Source organism: Chelonoidis abingdonii, chromosome 9, assembly GCF_003597395.2.
Source record: "Chelonoidis abingdonii isolate Lonesome George chromosome 9, CheloAbing_2.0, whole genome shotgun sequence".
Taxonomy (NCBI): Eukaryota; Metazoa; Chordata; order Testudines; family Testudinidae; genus Chelonoidis; species Chelonoidis abingdonii.
The window spans coordinates 46,927,489-46,947,335 of NC_133777.1; the positions used below are offsets into that span (position 1 = coordinate 46,927,489).

At 51.9% G+C, this 19,847-nt stretch overlaps 1 protein-coding gene across 1 annotated transcript in view; it reads right to left on the reverse strand.

The window, feature by feature from the left end:
• Window positions 1-4,988: 4,988 nt before the first annotated feature.
• The window catches only part of LOC116836300 (collagen and calcium-binding EGF domain-containing protein 1-like), a 34,816-nt gene continuing 19,957 nt past the window's right edge, over window positions 4,989-19,847 (reverse strand). Inside the window, exons 3-11 of the mRNA XM_032799840.1 lie at window positions 15,360-15,412; window positions 14,211-14,345; window positions 13,701-13,838; window positions 13,433-13,539; window positions 11,549-11,669; window positions 9,426-9,574; window positions 8,919-8,954; window positions 7,249-7,284; window positions 4,989-6,259 (exon numbers count right to left, since the gene is read on the reverse strand). Of these exons, the coding sequence (XP_032655731.1) occupies window positions 6,050-6,259; window positions 7,249-7,284; window positions 8,919-8,954; window positions 9,426-9,574; window positions 11,549-11,669; window positions 13,433-13,539; window positions 13,701-13,838; window positions 14,211-14,345; window positions 15,360-15,412 (985 nt within the window). The 3' untranslated portion in view covers window positions 4,989-6,049. The remainder of the gene's footprint in view (window positions 6,260-7,248; window positions 7,285-8,918; window positions 8,955-9,425; window positions 9,575-11,548; window positions 11,670-13,432; window positions 13,540-13,700; window positions 13,839-14,210; window positions 14,346-15,359; window positions 15,413-19,847) is intronic.

A 19,847-nucleotide genomic window follows, 5' to 3' on the forward strand; every position in this document is an offset into this window, starting at 1 on the left:
TTCAGTAGGAACGTTGTCAAAAACAATCCTTTCTGCAAACATTTCAATTTTGACAAATCAATACATTTCAATGAAAAAAAATCTTTTGCTAGAGTTTTTCTGCCAGATTTCAGCCTGATGTCAAGACCAGAGTGGGCCAGTTAACTTTGACCTTTTGGATGCTCAGCCGTATCCAACTTCCAAAACTACTGAGATTCCTCTGCCACAAATTACAATCCACACTAGATTTCAGCTATGTAGGGCTAGTCAACCCCCAGCCCACCTACCCACCTGGAGCAAACTAGTCCCCAGCAACATCTGTTTAGAACTGGTCACTGATGCTACATCCATTCTCAACACTGCAGTATTGGGCCAGATCCTAATCTGGTGTCAATCAGGGCTGAAGTCAATGGAGCTTCACCATTTCACACCATGCAAAGATCTGGTTCATTGTGACTGTGTGGAGGAGGAGGGGGAATAGAGGGGAACTGGAATCCAAACCCGAATCCAGATTCAAATGTTATGATTGGCTCCTATTTGTATTTGTGACAGACCAAAACCCTACATCCAAGTGTCCCTGAGCTTTGAAATGTTTGAAAGCTGGATCAAGATCCAAATTGCGTGATTTTAGTTTCTTGCTTTGAGACATGTTTCTCACTGAGTTTAGTGGCTGCTGAGCCGTGTAGCTGGGATATAGCAGATGGCATGAAAGGTGCCATTCGCTGATTTCAACTCCATTGTTCCACTGAGCTCCTCTCATGCATCTGGTCACTGAGTTATTTGTTGTGTGTGTCTAGCAATAATTAGCATTTTTTCATGGTCCAAAGCCAACACTCCATTCCAAGTTATCTTCCTTTGCTCTCTGGAGAGGAGGCGGTGCTTTGATTGGATGCACCAGGTAATTAGCAGTACAATGAAGTGCCATGTTAATCAGAGGGAGCATGAGGATGGAGTTTGTCCTGAGGTTAAGAAGGAAAGAAAGGTAGATAGAAAGATAAGAGCTTCCTGTACACAAAAGCCTGCCTGAAGAGAGTTGCAGCCTTGGTGGAGCTGCCTCAAACCTGTCTTTCCTCTCAGTCTCTTGGCACAGCTGTCCCTTTATATCCTCCTGCACGGGTGTAAATTACACTGGAGGAGTTGATGGCTGGATCCCTCCGGGAGGGAGTGCAGCCAAGAGGGGAGGGGGACAATGGCAGGACATTCAGGTCACAGGAGACAGCCTTGGGGAAAGTGGGAGGGTGTGGGGGTGAGAGAGAGAGAGAGGGGACAAAGGCCAAGGGAGTGATTGTGGCCCCTCCATGATGGCCCCCAAGATTCCTCCAACTTGTCCCAAGAGCTGCTTCAGCCCCTGCCGCAGCCCACAATCCCCTTGTTGTGGACTGTGCCTTCTGTCTCCCAGGAGGCATCACTGCACACCCTTCACAGGTGATGCACCCCCCCCACAGACACACCAGAGTCCAGCGGCCAGGGAGGAGGCACCAAGAAATACCAGGCACAGGCCATAATCCACCCACACCAACTGCTCCTGGTGGGAATGAAGGGCTGACTCGGATTGCTGGCAACACAGGTGTTTGCAGCTGGCTCAGTTAGTGAACTTGTCATAAACAGATAGCTAAGGGTTAATGTTTCTTTTACCTGTAAAGGGTTAACAAAGGGAACCACACACCTGACCAGAGGACCAGTCAGAAAACCTGATTTTTCAAAGCTCAGGGAGGGAAGTTTTTGGGTGTGTGCCTTTTGTCTGTCTCTTGGCTATGAGAGGGATCTTTCTATCTTCAAGCTTCTAATCTTCAGTTTCCAAGTTGTGAGTACAAAGGTAGAAAAACAATAGGCTTTTATTGTTTTTTTTGTATTTACATGTGTGTAGTTGCTGGAATGTTTAAATTGTATTTCTTTTTGAATAAGGCTGTTTATTCATATTTTTCTTTTAAGCAATTGACCCTGTATATTGTTATCTTGATACAGAGACCATTTTTATGTCTTTTCTTTCTTTTTATATAAAGCTTTTCTTTTTAAAACCTGTTGGATTTTCTTTTCTAAGTGAGGCTCTAGGGGATAGAAATCCCTGTGCCAGGATTACGGTCTCTCTCAGGGAAAGACTGGGAGGGGGAAAAAGAAGGAGGGGGGAAGGTAAATTGCCCTCTCTGTTTTGTAATTCAAGGAGTTTAAGTACAGTAATCTTCCAGGATAACCCACGGAGGGGAAGCCTGGGGAGGAAGTAAAGAGAAGACAAGGGGAGGGGGGTTATTTCCCTTTGTGGTAAGACTCAGGGCATCTGAGTCTTGGGGTCCCCCCAGGGAAGGTTTTGGGGAGACCAGAGTGAGCCAAACACTGGAAATTTTTGGCTGGTGGCAGCGCTATCAGATCCAAGCTGGTAATTAAGCTTGGAGGTTTCATGCAAGCACCCACATTTTGAACTCTAAGGTTCAGAATTAGGAATTATGCTTACGATAGGACTGGAGCCAGCTGGAACGTTCTGGAGCCCCTTCTCGGCTCAACTGCCAGTAACACGTCCCCTTCCCATTTCTTGCAGATGGCACATTAGGGCCCAGTGATATATGGACAGGAAGTGCTTTTGGGAACTAGCCTTCTGCTCACAAGACACACGCTGAGAGGTCTCCGCCAGCTCCTTGCAGAACTGGTAGGGTCTATTGGACCCAACAGAGGCTTGGGAGGCAAGAACTCTCTCTGCTCTGCTTCTGACTTGCTGGGTGACCTTGGGCAAGTCCCTTAGCCAGTCTGTGCCTCAATTTCCCCCATTAGGAGAGGCACTAGCACTCTCCTAATTCCCAAGATGTTGTGTGGCTCAGAGAATGACTAGACAGTGCTTTGATTGGCCTTGGATAAAAGGCATCTGCACACTTTAAGGGATGCACCCTATGGACCTCCTCTTTTGTGGGCTTTTCAGCATACGCCCCTGGCCAGGCACCTCGGGCCCAATTCTGCTTCCAGTCACATCAATGACCCATGTCTAATAGTCTTCAATGATCCAGTTCTCAATGTTGGAATCTGATCATAGCTCAGTGGGTTGAGCATTGGCCTGCTATACCCAAGGTTGTGAGCTCAGTCGTTGAGGGGGCTATTTAAGGAACTGGGATAAAAATCTGTCTGGGGATTGGTCCTGCTTCAAGGAAGGAGTTGGACTAGATGACCTCCTGAGGTCCCTTCCAACCCTGCTAGTCTATGATTCTAATTCTCCCACTGCCATGGTGCTAGTGGAGAATAGCAGTGGTGCATAACTTTGTGCTTTATAAATTTTGGCCTAAACATGAGCATTCACTCACATCAGCATTGACTTCCTGGTTGGACAAGCCATTTGTAAAGAGGGCCAAAAAAAACCCCACCCCTTATTCTAACATCATCATCTTCCTCCCCCTACTAGGCTTAGGCGGAGGAAGATGGCTCAGTGATAAGACCCAGCTCCGATGCCTCGCCCTGCCACAGGGTTCCTCTGTAACCTTTGGCAAGTCACTTAGGGTTTTCATTGCATATTAAGTCCAGGTGCCTGACACCCAGGTCTGACCACCTGGGTTAGTGTAGCCTGCCTGTGAGCAGCCACGGCAAAGCCCTGAATGCATAACTGTGTCCACACTGCTAACCTGCTGGTTGCTAAGACTTCTGGGGGCACGTCCTATGGTTCTCAGCACTGCAGTGAACTGATTGGCTCTACGATTCTTTCCCAGTGAACTATGGGAGAAATTGCCAGTCCTTCTGGGCATGTGTGCGGGGGATTGTGAGAAGACACTGGGGACCGTCTGTATCCAGGTGAGTTAGCCTGCATCCTTGCCGTAAAGTGCATGGGTTACCAGCCCCAGTGAAAACAGCTCTGCCCCTCTCCGTCCCCCCCCGGCGCGTCAGACTGCACTCACAGTAGGGCCAGCTTGCCTGGCCTGAAAACACCACCATATGCAGGTGAGAAGGTTTTGTGTGTGGACACGAGGAGAGGTGGGGGAATCATAGAATATCAGGGTTGGAAGGGACCTCCTGGTCCAAACCCCTGGTCAAAGCAGGACCAATCCCCAACTAAATCATCCCAGCCAGGGCTTTGTCAAGCCTAACCTTAAAAACCTCTAAGGAAGGAGATTCTACCACCTCCCTAGGTAACCCATTCCAGTGCTTCACCACCCTTCTAGTGAAAAAGTGTTTCCTAATATCCAACCTACACCAATTCCCTCCTGGAGCCACGCTGCATTGGTATAAACGGTGTCTATGGTAAGGTTTTGCAGTGCCCTAGTGGATGAAATCCCACTGGGAGGCAGCGTAGCCTAGTAGATAGGAGACCACATTAGGCATCAGAACTGGGTTGCAGTCCCAGCTCTGCCGTGTGATGGTCAGACAGTCACACCTTCTCCTTGGTATCCCTCCCAGTCACATTTCTATGCAGCTGGGAAGCTCTCAAGGGGACGAGCTGTATCTCTGTGATTCTGCAGCACTTGGTATGATGGAGCTCTGATCTCATTTGGCCCCTTTTGTTGCTATTGAGAATAACAGTGCAGGCATAAGGTGAGAGTTGGGCTTTTGCCACATACTCCACCGCACTCCTCACTCTCCGGCCAACCCTCACCACTAGCTTCTCTATGCCTCTGTTAGAGGCATAGCAGATCCTTAGCAGAACACATGTGAAGGCAGCCTCCATCCCGTTAGAGCGGCAGTGTGTCTGTGTAAGAGCCTAGACTTCTGTTTGTACATACCGAGTGCACTACAGTTTCCTTCACACGCCTTTGCTCTGTGGGAGCCAACGCAGCCTGACAAGAGTTTCGCTTTTGCAGGAATTACAGACGTTCATGTCTCCAGTGCCTCTGTGCTAAAATCAAGGATGGATTTCAAAACACCAACTGCCACCTACTGGAGAGTTTTGTCTATGGAGTTCTCTGGAACCCCTGAGTTCGCTCTCCACGCATGCAATGCACTTGTCAGTTTAGTAACACTGACTGCAGACTGCAACCCATTAGCAGGCCTTTATTAGAGAGTACGAGGGGCTTATTCCCTTGGTTATGTTCTGACGACATTCTCCTCAGGTCCAGCAAGCTGGAGAAGGAACCTGTTAACTGTCCTCTGTTTGCAGTTATTTCCATTGCCGTCTCTCCTGCTACAGAGAGGTGAGGGTAAGGGCATGCAAGACCAGATTTGTGTCATTTACAAGAGGAGAGGTGCAAAAATGATAGCAGCATTCACAGCTGCATTTGGCCCTTAGTATTTATGGACGTAACCTGTGCTCACAGTTCCTTAGGATGAAATCCCAGGGCTAAGAGTGACACCAGCTCCCCAGGCGAGGAGGGCCCTGCATGCCCAATGAGCTTTTACTAATTGCCCTTAGTGGTCTGTCTCTCTCTTTCTACCAAGTGGGTTATTGGCAGTGGGGATCTGGAACCATAAGCTTCTGTTGTCTGAGCTAAAAGACCCAGCTGTGGCAACTTCATCAACCTGCCATCACTAGCGAGGGACAGAGCATCATACCGAATAGGTGTTAAACCGAGCTTTTTGGAGCAAGGTTACACAGAGGGTCAGATCTGAAGTCAGTAAAGAATTCTCCCTTGGACACATCAGCAGGGATCTGAGATTATCCGCACCTGATTTTCTACTCACACTAGCGTAAACCGGGAGCAACCTCAGTGAAATCAACACAGTGACCCTGGTATAAAACTGGAATGAGAAGAGAATCAGGCCCTCTGGGTTTTAACTCCTTTCTTCCAGCTCATTTGCCCTACATTTCCCCTGGACGTAAATTGTTGGCAGAAGCTGAGCCGCTGCGGAGAAGCAAATCCAGGGCTTCCTCCCTGCGTCTGGAGAATGTCCCGTCTTCTTCAAAGAGACAGAAAAGCACCTTTATAAAAATACCTGTTTTCAATTCTGTGTAGTGTAAAAATATAACATTTAGTATTCATAATAAATAGACTCTCTGCTCTGGACAGCAACTGTGATGGGTGGATCAGATTGGCCCAAGGTGACGAATCAGTTGCAGTGTCTGGCAACCATGGAACATCCCTGGGGCATCACGTGTCCAAGCGATGTTTCTGGAGTGTGGATGACTCCTGAGTCCAACCGCAGGGGAGCGGGTGTCTGCACCTGGTCATGTGGCTGAGCGCGTGGGTCTAGGTCCCCGCAGCAGCTCCTCCTGGCCAGATCCCCATTCGTGCACCTCAGAGTCCCTGCTGTTGGCAGACGGCATCTCAAACTCCATCCTCCGGCGCTGGCCAAACACTTTCTCTTGTAGTTCAATGATGTCATTCCTGATGTCAGCCATCATCAGGAGCAGGAAGTCAAAGGAGCCCGGGGGGCCCTGTTGCAAAAGAAAAGAGAGGCTCGCTGTGAGCACAGAGCTCTGTCCCAGTGGCTCAGACCAGACTGGCCAGAGCTGGCCAAACATAAAGATGTCCAGGATTTCATTTTAGCATACCCCAGACCCTGACTCATGGCAATAACAATGACACCATGTTGCAGCTGATCAATGCCAGCACGATGGAGGTTGTGTTTGGGGAATGGGGGAGAGTGGCAGGAAAGGGCTGGTTGCATGTAGGAGAGGCTCAACTTGGCTGGGCATTGCTGCTAGGTACCTCCTCACCTCTCAGGGATGGATTTGCCGAGAACACGCTCTTGTGGGGTAGTGTTGCACCATCGCTATGATGCACATGGATGGGCTCAAGTCGGCCAGGTTCTGTGGCCCCAGCCTTGCTCATTATGAACAGAAAGTTCCCTGGTCAGAGGAGTCTTTGTTAGCCATTAAAGTCAATGGAGCTGCACTGATTTATACCAGCTGGGGAGGGCCCATTGACACCCAAGGCGCTGCATCCGTTTACGCCAGAGGGGGGTCTGACCATGTGTGTACAAATTACTCCTTCCTCTAGGCTTCCCATCTTCTCCCATTGTGTGTAGTGGATTGTAAGCCACTGGGACAGGGAATGTCTCTTTTGTGTGTCTTGGCCAGGGCAGAGCATGTTGTCTGGGCTTAACGCCTACTAAAATAAAATAGATGGATTGTGGGGAGGATGCGTGTGTGTAGGGGGTGTGCACACTTGTTAGACGCACCCAGCATCAGGCTAACCTTAGAACTTGCTCAGACCCCTGGGGCCTGATTCTCCACTGCCTTGAACCTTGTGCGGCCATTTGCACCCAAACACAGTGGGAACCAAATGCTAACGAATCAGACTCGTTGAATTTCACACTCACTTGCCCAAAGAGCAAGGCACTGGGGACTTGGGGCCCAGGAGGAGGTTTCTGACCCTTGCTTTGCCTGATACTCTGTGCTGCTAATTGTTTTTCCATTCTTACCGGTGGCCCTCGGGGACCGGGGTGTCCTCGTTCACCCTAAAACAGAAAGCAAAGGTCAGAGCGGGGACTAGCAGCAATATGATTTCTGTTGCAGAGCAGGGGATGGGATTTAAATCACTGTCAAAACCCGTCTGTGCTGAAGGCAGGGTCTTTCAGGTGGGGATAAAGCTGCTGTGGGATTTCTCAGTGACAGGCTGGGAAGTTAATGTTTTCCTGGATTCTGCTGGCTGGGGATATTCTGTGCTTTTGCATGTAACTGTTGTCAGGGTGCCTAGAGTCTGTGCTCTGACCTGTGCCAGGCCGATTGCCACCAGCTGAAGATCTGGCCTGTTGTTTGTCCTCAGAACAAGCTGCGTTGCTGACTAGAGTTCACTCCCAAAACTAACTTGCACCAAAGATATTTTCGTACTCACTGAGAATAAAACGACCTCTGTGCTGGGGCATATAGGCCCCGCTCTGGCTGGCAGGGGTTTAATGAGAGTCTTTGGCTCCAATGAGCCGCACCCTGCTACATCTGCAGCCAATGTCAGGTGTGGAGAGGGGAGTTCAAAGGAGAAGGCCCAGCTTAGCGCAGGGCTGAGCAGGCAGAAGATCAGAGTTCTGCTCTCTTGGGGAGAGGAGCCTGGTTACAGCCAGGAGTCAGGGACAGCTGGCAGCCTGGCTGAGTCTTCCTGTGGATGGGATGGCTGATCCGGGTGACTGACCCAAGAGGGGCAGTTTGAAGACAGCCCCAGAGCAGAAGCCTGGAGTGCTGATGAAGACTCCTCAGATGGCTCTGTTGTGAGCTCATAGCTTGCTTGTATTTTGGGAATTCAAGACCCAGAGGGGTGGGACTCAAGCATGCCTGAGCTGGAGGGCTGAAGCCCATTGCACTGGACCCTGCGAGAGACAGTGACTGACTCAGAGACACCACAACAGGGTGAATAATGCCCGACTAGGCCACAAGGGGAAGCACAGAGATGGGCCCCATCACTCCTCAAACACATAAAGCCATCTGAGCAAAGGTAAATCAAATCCCATACTCAGCGCCTAGTCCTGCAGTACCTTGCATCCTGCAGGCTCCCAAAGGGTTTTAACAAACTGTACAGACACACGGACTGCTTACCCACCACGGAAATACAGCCACTTCGGGGACAGAGGGCCTCCCCTGTTCCGCACAACACCAGCAGCTTGACAAGATGGAACTACTCAGGTTGCAATGGGGCCACGACACCACTTGTGCGGAAAGTTTTGCTGCCCAAGAGGAGGCTGCAGCTACAATGGGAGCATGTACTTGCCCCCCATGCGTCATGCCCACTGCAGCTGGTTTTGAGACCAGAATGAGCCAGTCAGAAAAGTGCATGTTTGCTACCACTGCAGTGTGTGACCCCAGCAGAGAACCCCGAGTCCTAATTTTCCTCGTGTAAATGGATCAGAATTGGTTTGCACTGGTGTAGATAATGGTCAGAGAGACAAGGCACTGGAGAATCAGACTCATTTTCTCCTGGCTGTAGGTCACTAAAGGAATTACGTTACTTTCGCTGGGAACTGAGACACGGGACTGGGAATCAGAGCTGGGGGAGAGCCTCTTTGCAGCAGGAACCCCTGTGTGTATGTGTACCGCACCTAGCGCTGTGGAGCCCCCCTGGGGGCCTCGAAGGCCATACAGATAATAATGGAAGCCATGGTACCTTCTGGCCATTCCTTCCCGGTGCCCCAGGAGCGCCCTAGAAGAAGCACAAACACAGAGTTTAGCACAGTAGTAAACAAGATCATTGCAGTTCTGGGTCTGCAGCAAGTGCATCCAGAGAGTGGAGTGTGTGTGTGGCATTGGGTGGGGCTGAGTGCCTGCTAGCTGTGGGGTGGGGAGCCTACTCTGGTGGCTTGGACACAGGGAGGGCACTGGGTGGCTGGAGGTCCAGCAAGTGGATCTGGTGATGGGGAAATGCTGCTGGCTGTGCGTCTCTTGGAGAGAAGGGGAGAGGCAGGAAGCACTGGGGGCAGTGGGTCTCTGCAGGAGAGGGGGAAGTCACTGAACCTGACTGGGCAGGGTTGGGTTGTATGTGTGGGAGGGGCCCATCTGCCAGATCTGGGCAGGGGAAGGAGCCATTGGCTGATGGGGATGGTGGGCTGGACTCCAGTGCTCTGGGGGTGGAACCAGGATGCATGACCCAGCGAATGGGGCTTTTGCTACTCACCACTGGTCCCCTCCGTCCGATTTTGATATGTGCAAAGTCAGGATATGGTCCCATTGGGCCCATGTCCCCGCGGGGCCCTGGGGTTCCCGGAGGCCCTGGAGGTCCCACTGCCCCTGGATTCCCTTTCTCCCCTGTTGCGCCTGGGTCACCTTAACGCAGAAAATGTTGTTTGATTTCTGAATGAGGCCTTATAGAAGCAAAGCAACTGAGAGCATTAATACTGGAGAAGGCCCTGGCCCAGGACGCCCAACCAGAGGGTTTGGATCCAATCTTTACAGAGGGCCTAGCTCACTGCTCCCAGGTTAGGAGGCGTTTCTAATCTACATTCTGAGCAGAAATCTCTGCTTGGGTCCATGTTCAGTTCATATCCAACCTGGATGTCAGCCCAGCACCCCCCTCCTCTTCCCTGGGAAGCCCTAGAGCTGTGAGCCCAGCATGGAAGGGGCGGGAGCCGGGACTAGGAAGCTGGTAACTGAAGGCTCCAGGTTTGAGGCAGTCTAGGCTGGTTTGCCCATTGCTTGTTAAGAGAAGTGTGTCTAACCCCCACTGCCCCCAACCTCCACCACCGCTAGGTTACCTGCCAAACGGGCCGCATTCAGGGAAGTGCTCCTGCCGGCTAGAGAGTCCCCTAAAAATACTGCCACATGACAGATGGCAGCTAAGGCCTGGTGTACCCTTAAAATGTAGAACAACCCAGCTATGTCGCTCGGTGTGTGGAAAATCCACCCCCTCCACCGAGCAACATAATTAAGCCAACCTAACACTTAGTGTAAATGCAGCTAGTTATCACCTCCCAGAGAGGTGGATCACCTACACCAGTGGCTCTCAAAGCTTCCAGACTATTGTACCCCTCTCAGGAGTCTGATTTGTCTTGCGTACCCCTAAGTTTCACCTCACTAAAAAACAACTTGCTTACAAAATCAGACCTAAAAATACAAAATACAAATACAAAAATACCATAGAACTCTAAAATAAATCCATTGGACGATAAATATTGTCTTTACATTTCAGTGTATTGTATATAGAGCAGTATAAACCAGTCATTGTCTGTGTTAAATTTTAGTTTTTCACTGACTTCACTAGTGCTTTTCATGTAGCCTGTTATAAAACTAGGCAACTATCTAGATGAACTGATGTACCCAAGGGGTACACCTACCCCGGTTGAGAACCACTGACCAACACCAATGGGAAAACCCCTTCTGTCACTGAAGGAAGCATCTACAGTACAGCAACACAGCTGCAGTACCTGTAGTGTAGGCGCAGCCTAAGCTATCTTCCATCCTGAAATGGGCCAAAATATTGGGAGGGGATCATTTACTGCTGAAATGCAGCCACCTCTGGGGTGGAACATAGCAGTCCTCCTTCTCAAGTGACACTGCCATTTTTAGGAAGAGAGGTAAGAACATCCCCACCCAGAGGGCGAATTTAGGGGAGCAGGATTAACACTCTAATAGGGGGGCAGAATTATCCCCCTAGGATTAGCTCTGCATGGGCCTCTGCCATCATCCCTGAAGCATTAAAGTCAGTGTCTTCCACTGCACCATCCACACTGCCCTAGGCCCTGCTAGTCTCCCCAGGAAAGGGGTGAGCCGTGCCAAGCCCAGAGAGTTAATGCAGCCTGCTATTTCCAGGGTAGTGGGGATCCAGGCTTGAGAAATTAGCCAGGCCCAGAAGGTAACCCCAGCCCTGCTCTTGGCAAATGTGCCATGGTGACGTAGACTGTCCATTGCTCGCCCACTGTAGGTGTTACTCCTGCACTAGTGGGTTGATTGCACCAACCCGGCCCTATCGCTTTCCTCTGACAAACAGGATTCTCACTTGGTCTAATGCAGGACTTTGGCACTGGTGAACCCTTTCACACAGCAAGCCTCTGAGTGCGACCCCCCTTATCAATTAAAAACATTTTAAAAATATATTTAACACCATTATAAATGCTGGAGGCAAAGCGGGGTTTGGGTGGAGGCTGACAGCTCGCGACCCCCCATGTTATAACCTCGCGACCCCCTGAGGGGTCCCGACCCCCAGTTTGAGAACCCCTGGTCTAATGAAAACCAGTGGTGGGTCAGACCTTCACAGGCATCCAGGGTCTCCCACCCCAGCATCTCCAGCACCCCAAGATGTACCTGGAGGCCCTGGGAGGCCTGGGGGCCCTAGAACAGGAGGATGATGCGAGGGGTCTGCTGGTTTTCGGTTAATCCTCATCCAGGACATCCCACTCTCATTATCCAAGCCAGGGAGCAGCAGCTGGAGAGGGGAAGGAAAAGAAGTGCAGACAAGCCCTGGAAGGAGGGAGGGTCAAGCAACTTCTGCAGCCTCATGCCCCAGGGGATAGACTGTCAACAGAGTGATCCCCAGTGGCAGGGGCTGGAGAGCACCATTGAAAGTGGGGGGGCATAGATTCATCCTCTCCCACACCTGACCTTCCTCTTCGTCTCACAGCCTCCCCAGCAGCCTGACCCCTGGCCTATGAGCACCTATGCCCACCCCTTCCAAATCTGAGTGAGCAGCATTGCAACCTAGCACACAAGGTCACAGAGCCTCTCAAGTTTGCTCCAGCCAAAAAGTGGTCAGGCCGTGGCCTAGGTGGTCCCCTTGGCTTCATGGCCTGTGTCCAGCAGGCTTAGGAGGCAAGGGGAACCTGCTGCAAAGGGTATGCAGATTAGCCAAGAGAGGGAGGACCTCTGGGGAGAGGGTCCTGACCCTTGCATGCCCCTCCCCAATAGGAGTGGCTGGAGAGATGATGCCACCTCCTGCATGCCCCTCCCCTAATGGGAGTAGCCAGAGAGGCATCTACCCCAGCACATCCTTTAAAAAAAAAAAGCCACGTGGGTCATACTCAGCACAGGTACAAGTGGATGCAACTGTGCTGACTTCCATGGTCTTGTGCTCACTTTGAACAGGTCTGAATGTGGCCCTTGGATCCATTTCTGCCCCGGCTCTAACTGGTGTGACAGACCCAAACCAGTGGGATACAGGAGTCTGGTAGAGGGACTACTGGTCACTGGATGAGTAGTTTTCTGTTCCCTGTGTGACCAGAGCAGGGGCTGCACTAGAGTAATCAGGGGCTGCACTAGAGTAATCAGGAACCTGCTAGAACCAATTAAGACAGACACCACAAGACCATGGAAGTCAGCACAGTTGCATCCACTTGTACCTGTGCTGAGTATGACCCACGTGGCTTTTTTTTTTTAAAGGATGTGCTGGGGCAGATGCCTCTCTGGCTACTCCCGTTAGGGGAGGGGCATGCAGGAGGTGGCATCATCTCTCCAGCCACTCCTATTGTGGAGGGGCATGCAAGGGTCAGATTAGATCACCTGCAGCCGATCAAGGCAGGCTAATAAAGGCACCTGGGTTTAAAAAGGAGCTCACTCCAGTCAGGTGGGGGGGAGCCAGAGGAGAGGAAGTGCGTGTGAGGAGCTGGGAGCAAGAGGTACAAGGAGCTGAGAGGGAGAGGCTGTGCTGTGCTGCTGGAGGACTGAGGAGTACAAGTGTTATCAGACACCAGGAGGAAGGTCCTGTGATGAGGATAAAGAAGGTGTTTGGAGGAGGCCATGGGGAAGTAGCCCAGGGAGTTGTAGCTGTCATGCAGCTGTTACAGGAGGCACTATACACAGCTGCAATCCACAGGGCCCTGGGCTGGAACCTGGAGTAGAGGGCGGGTCCGGGTTCCCCCCAAACCGCCCAATTCCTGATAAGACACAAGAGGACTTGACCCAGACTGTGGGGAAGATCACTAAGGAGAGCAAATCTGCCAATAAGCGCAAGACCCACCAAGGTAGAGAAGGAACTTTGTCACACTGGACTGACTGAGCACGCCTGTGTGATCAGGGCGACCACTTCCTGGACTACCTATTTCTTTTCAGCTCTGACTTGGTGAGATTTGGTTGCAGGGTGGCAGCCCCACGGGCCTGTAGAGGGTTGCTTCCGCAGGTTTGCCCTAGACAGCTGTCTGTTGGAGCACTGCCAGCTGTGGCTGACCAGGAGAGGCTCAGAGGTCATCGTCCCACCTTGTGTCTCAGCTGGGAGACTGTCTGTTTCATACTGGTGAACTCCTCGCAGGTGATGGAGCAGGACCTGGTGCCCATCAGGGTCTCTGACTTGACCACTGTGGTGCCTGGAAGAGAATGACGCATCTGTGTCAGTCGGCAGCAGGAATGGGGAGGGTGGACCTGCAGCCACGGGTCAATGGAGCTACATCTGCTTAAGCCAGGGCTGGCGTGGCCCCAGGGTCGGACAGTGCTAGGACTCGATCCCTCTCCTGATTCATGGACTCACCGTTGCTGGATTTCAGGCAGGTTGTCCCGTCAGACGCTATGTAATAGCCAGGCTGGCAATGGCACCGGTAGCTGCCTGGGGTGTTCGTACACAGCTGGTCACAGACGGCACCTCCGCTTTCCACACACTCATCAATGTCTGGGGGTGAACACAGAGAAATGTCAGCCACAGCTCAGCCAGGGGAGCGCCAGGGGTCACGGAGGCCTCGCCAGGGAAATGGAAGCAGCAGAAGGGAGATTCCTATCATCCTGCAGGCCAGGCCAGGAGATTCACCCATCCCTTGGGGATGGCAACCCTGAGGTGGGTCTCTGGGAACCTTTCCCTAGACTCCTACATTGGATGCTGGAGCCTACAGATGGCTGTTACCTGGAGTAGCCTCTCCTGCAACAGTGTCCTGCAACCGACCCCAGGCCATGGAAAGATATATCCATTTATCACACAGGAGCTATTTTGGAGCCAGGCCATTGCCACCAGCCCAGGCTAAGGGCGGGTAACCTTGGGGGCACTCACCCAGGCAGTAAGGGTGCAGGTGAGTCTTGTGGCGCTCTCTGTTGAAGCGATAGCCAGGGAAGCACGTGCACAGGACGCGACCGAAGTTGTCCGTGCACTGCTGCTCGCACGGGAAGTTGGCACACACGTCCACACCTGCAAAGAGGGGCAGATGGAGCCATGCGTTGCTGTACTGACCACCCCTTCCATGCGCCTCACCCTGGGGGTCAAGCACAGTGGGTTGGACCGTAGCCAGTGCAGCCTTGCAACTAAGAGTGACCCCCCCACACAGGACAATGCCTTGCCCTGGGCCAAATCATCAGCATGGCTCTGACTTTCCTGTAAAGATGCAGATTTACACCAGTGGAGGATCTGGCCTATGTGTCCTCTCCATGTGTAAGTAATTCATGACTGGGCACTCCCCATAACTAGCATCCTCAACCCAATCTCTCCCTTCCACCAGGCATCCTCCAGTCCCCACCTCCCTCTCCCAGCTGCCAAACCCTCCCTCCAGCTCTAACTGGCAGGTGACCCAATTCCTCTCCCAAGCCTCCCAACCTAACTGCGTCAGAGCTTCCCCATCCCGCAGTGGACCCACCCCACCCTCTGTCTAGCAGCACCCTAGCTGTCTAGGGAGAGCGCAGACTCCAGACGATCATGCTCTGAACTCTACTGAGAAGCTGGAGGGTCCCACGTTCAACACAGACTAGAGATGAGCCAGGAGCAAACCCAGTTCCAAACACCCCCAAACTCTGGGGAAGATCCGGATCAGAACTTTGTGACCTGGACCCACCTCCAGAATGGAACTGATGGACCCTTTCCCACCCAACACAAAGCAGAATGCAGAAGGCCTCGTCTGCTGAAATACCATGTGCTCGGTGCTGAAGGTGTGATGTGTGAAAACAGAGAACTGCCGTCACGTGGTGCAAGAAGCAGCCCTGTCATGAGCCAACATCTCAAGAGCTTTCACCCTTGGAGCAGGCAGTGGAGAAGACTGCCCAAATCATGCAGCAAAGTCTCCCAGGGTCCTTCCAGGTGGACGGTATCATCCTGGCTTTTGTCTGACTAGATGATCCACGCACAGGTGACATTATCTGTGGCTTTAGCGCCACCTGAGAATAACTGTGGACAGAGTGAGCAGAATGGGAGAGAGCTCCTTTTTATACTTACTTTCCGGGATACACTGGCCCATCACAAACCTATAGCCCTCACAGCACTTCCTCCTGGGGGAGAGAGAGAATCAGACTATTATTTACTTAATTGTACCACTTAGGAGCCCTAGTCATGGCCCACGGCCGCCTTGTGCTAGGTGCTGTTCAGACACAGAACAAACAGAGAGGAGCTGCCAATCTAAGTACAAGACAAGAGACAACGGATGGATACAGACAGATGGGTGAGCACAAGGGAACATTGAGATACTCTTGGCCTCCATGCCGGGCAGTGGCCTCTGCATACCAGCAGTTTTTTGCAGGCCTTGTGGCAGAGGAGCATTTTGAGGATAGACTGGAAGGAGGCTGAGGTGGCTTTGCTGATGGTTACGAGGAGCTCCTCCCGCACATGAGGGGCAGCCTGGCAGAAAACACAGAGGGGCTTGTTTGAAAATGTAACATGTGAGCGCTGGATGCCACATTGTGGGCCACTTGCCAGCTCGAGAGTGAACACGAGACTAACAAACGTCTGCCCAAAAGCAGTTAGCTTCTGTCATAAGCAACTGGGAGACCTCACAGAAACAAGCAGGGCCAGATTCCTCACTGCATCGCTCCAGCGTGAGGTCAGTGTCATTCCGCTGAAATCAATGGAGAAGCGCCAATGAAAGGAGTGACTCAGGGCCACGCATCAGCAGTTTTAGGGGCTTGGCTGAATACTGAGGACCTTATTCAAGCACTGCAATTTACAAACCTGAAATGAGGACTCTAGGATTTGGGCCTGATTCTATCATTTACATCTCTGTGAGATTGTAATCTAGAATTTCTTACTTTGCTTATTATTTGTACCCCAGCAACTAAGATCAGGGTCCCATTGTACTAGGCACTGAGACACAAAGAACACACAATCCAAATAGACAAGGTCACACAGCAGGTCAGTGCCAGAGCTGGGATTAGAACCCAGATCTCCTGAGTCCCAATCCAGGGCATTAGCCACTGGCCCATGCTACCTCTCCAGTAGTTAGAGAACAGCTTTGGCCCTGAAGTGCTTTACAAGCATTGGGGCCTCTTGTCCCCTGTGCCTTCATCTTTCTCCAGCCTCAACTTTTGCTGACGCTGGAGCTTGAGGATGACATCGAGTCACTTTGTTGGATACCTGCACCACAGCTGCTTCTGAGGAGCCCGTCCAGAGGATTTTTTTTTTTTAGACCTTTCCAAATATATTCACAGCTGGACTGATTGTTCCCTCCCCTTTGTACCTGCAAAGAGGGCTGCAGTCGCACACTGTACCACAAGGGGGCAGCACCACCACAGTGTCTCGTATCTACTTTATGACAGAAAAGAACCTAATCTCTATGTTTGAATCAAGGGGCGCGAGAGGCGGGATCAGCCAGGTGCCCAGAGCACTGCCCTTTCTTTCAAGCCACCCACCTGACCCCTGGCAATTGTGCTGGAACCAGGAAATGGAGCATGCTGGAAGCCACCTCTGATACATGCTGTCCCCTTAGCTCTGCTGCACTCTAGTTAATAAAAACAGCATGGAGGAGGATCCAGCGGAACATCTCCCATCTCTCTCCCTTCCCTTCCCCTCCTCTATCTCTGTCCTGCCCTCTCTGTCTGGCCCGGCGTACTTCTCCAAACCCAGGTCTCCTCTGAGGCCACCCTCCATGTTACTTCTGGCATTGTGAGGCTCCCGAGGAAGGCTGTTGACCCACTGTGAGTCTGGGCGTCTGCTGGCTCTGATCCCATGGCCCCAGCCCCCTAGGAAATGAGGACTGGAGCAGTGGCATGACCTGCTTATAGTCACGCAGGTGATCAGTCGCAGAGTCAAGAATAAGAACCCAGGAATCCGACTCCCCTTCCCATGGGCTCAGCGGTCGATTGTTAGGCAGCAATAAGGAATTCACTGACAGCTTAAAAACCTTCCACTGCAGACTGAGCCCCTAATCTCCCGAAGTCATGTAGACGGGATGGGCGAACAAGAACACAATGGCATTGAGTGTAACAGGGCACTATGGAGAGCAAAGATGGATTCCCAGCTAGCACTGGCAGGGCGTTGAAGCTGGACTCCGACCTGCCACAAAGCGTGCTGCTCTGCAGAAGCTAATTTCTCTCAACACTGGACCTTTTAGTGATGGGGCCCTGCTTCCCCAGGGGAAGAAAGGGCTGCCTGGAGAATAAGCAAGAGCGGATGGTACCCCAGGGCCAGGCTCTAGCCAAATTGAATGTTAATGTCTACAGAAGCCATGTGCTGAGAAGGGAAACCTGTCCCCTGCCCTTGGTGCTTTCATTAAAGCCAGGGCAGGCTGTCAACACGAGACACGTCCGTGTGGAGCGGTGCCCTGACGGACTGCACGCCGGCAAGGTTTGGAACAAGGCGGCCTGCTTTTAGCTGGGATCTCAGTGCTGGAGGAAGCGTTCAGCCCCAGGAGATAGGGAGCCGAGAATGGCGCCAGCGCTGGAACCAGAGCCAGTAGAAAAGCTTTGGTGGGAACGTCTGTCCCTGTTCGGCAAATGCTGATTTGTCTAAATCAAAATGTTTCCTGGGACTGTCTCATTTGCAAGGGGAAATGATTGAAACGCTGGTTCGATAAGGTAGAAATGTTTCGTTTAGACCTTTATCGACACGAAACATTTTGATAAAGTCAAAATGCTTCAACGGCATTGTTTTGACCCATCTCATCCTGACCCTTCCCCCCAGACCTGGGTCGGCACTGCCATGCTGACCCCATGGGCAGGAGGACGAGAGCTGGCCTAGCCTTGAAAGCGCCTGGCTGTTGGCCCACCTGGTGTGGACCCGACACTTGTAGCCGGGTCCCGTTGCCTTTGGGTCAGGTTGCAGGGCTCTACGCTGTGTCCTGCTCTGGGATTTGGACAGGTGGCAGGCTGTGTCAACTGCAGCTGGTGATGGAGACCAGAGCAGGGGCTGCAGAGAGCTGCCTGGTATTCAGCTCTCTAGCATTAGCGCTCTCCACTGACCTGCCCTCCCTTCCCTGCTTGGTTCTCAGCACTGCAGTCCCCAGACCAGAGTCAGAGCATCATGTACATGATCATCGGCCTCTGTTTTATGTAGCTTTCCCATTGAGAAAGTAGCTGGGTCAGCGGCTATGCCGTTCTCTGCAGCACCTCCTGCTGGGAGAGACTGGGACTGCAGCGGGTTTAGCTTCCTGTGCTGCCCACCAGGGAGAGAGGTCACTTTCCTGCTCCCAGGTGAGATTTCCCTGGAGAAAGGCATTTTGTCTTGGAGCTGCCAACCTCTTCCTTGGGTTGTATCTGAGCAGTTTGTTTTCTTTCTGGCACGCGGTGCTGGGGAGGCCCTGTGCTCACGCAGTGTGTCACATTTTCCTTTCTAAGCTTAATTAGTTGCCCCATCAGTCTTCTGCCCCATGCTGGGTAAAGTTACTGGATTCCCTCTCCTAGCCAGGTCACAGAACTGCTTGGGGCTGAAGCTGGACTCTTAAAGTGACAAAGAAAAAGCAGGGGGGGCATGTGAGAGTACAGTTTGTGGTGTACAGAAGTGGGGCCATTGCAGTTGGAGGCAGCCTGTGCCAGGGGTTAGAGCACAGGTCTGAAAGCCAGGCCCTTGGGTTCCTCTATTCCTGGCTCTGCCACTGACTCACTCTGTAATCTTACGCAAAAGCCTCTTCCCCTCTCTGTGCCTCAGTTTCCCAGTTTTTAAAAGGGGGATAACACCTCCCATCTTTGTAAAGTGCTTTGAGATCTAAAGCAAACTAAGCCAGGCATGGGAGGGGGAGGAGATGGGGGAGCAACACCCCAAGAGCCTGAAACAAGACTAGTTCCTGCTGCATGTTCTGCCTTCCTGCCCTTCAGCTGGGGAGCAATGGCCATCCAGCTACTGGGCCTGCTTCAGTCTCTAGGGCTGCACAAAGGGAGACCTGGCCCGGATATGTGGGCAGAGGGCCTAGATCCCCCATCCCTCTGCTACTGACTCCATACCCCCCACTTACCGCTTTAGAGGAGGGAGGACAGTCAGGCACCCTCTCACTTGGCTCCTTCTCTCCATTATTTAAGCTTTAGTTTAAAACAAAGTTTCCCACCCCTCTGCTTGCAGAGAAAGCCTTTTGGGGGTGTGGTGCTGCCTGCCTGAGTCTGCAGCCAGCCAAACACTGGGCTGCTTTCTGCTCCCACTCATATGCATGTAAACTCGGTTCTAGGGAAGCCAATGGCACCACACTGCTGTAAAGCCAGTGGGAGTTAGGCCAGACTTAGGCTATCTGGCTCTGATAGAAGGGGGTCTTGATGCTGGAGACTAATAACAACAATTTCAGCAAAGAGTCCTGTGGCACCTTTGTCATAAATAGATAGGTAAGGTAAGGGTTAATTTTCTTTTACTGGAAAGGGGTTACATAGGGAACCAAACACCTGACCAGAGGACCAATCAGGAAACAGGATTTTCAAAAGGAAGGGTGGGAACCTCTGCAGGTTTTTGGCTTTTTTCTCGGTCTTTTTGTTTTCCTTGGCTGTGAGAAAGCAAGCTTTTCTTCTAACTCCC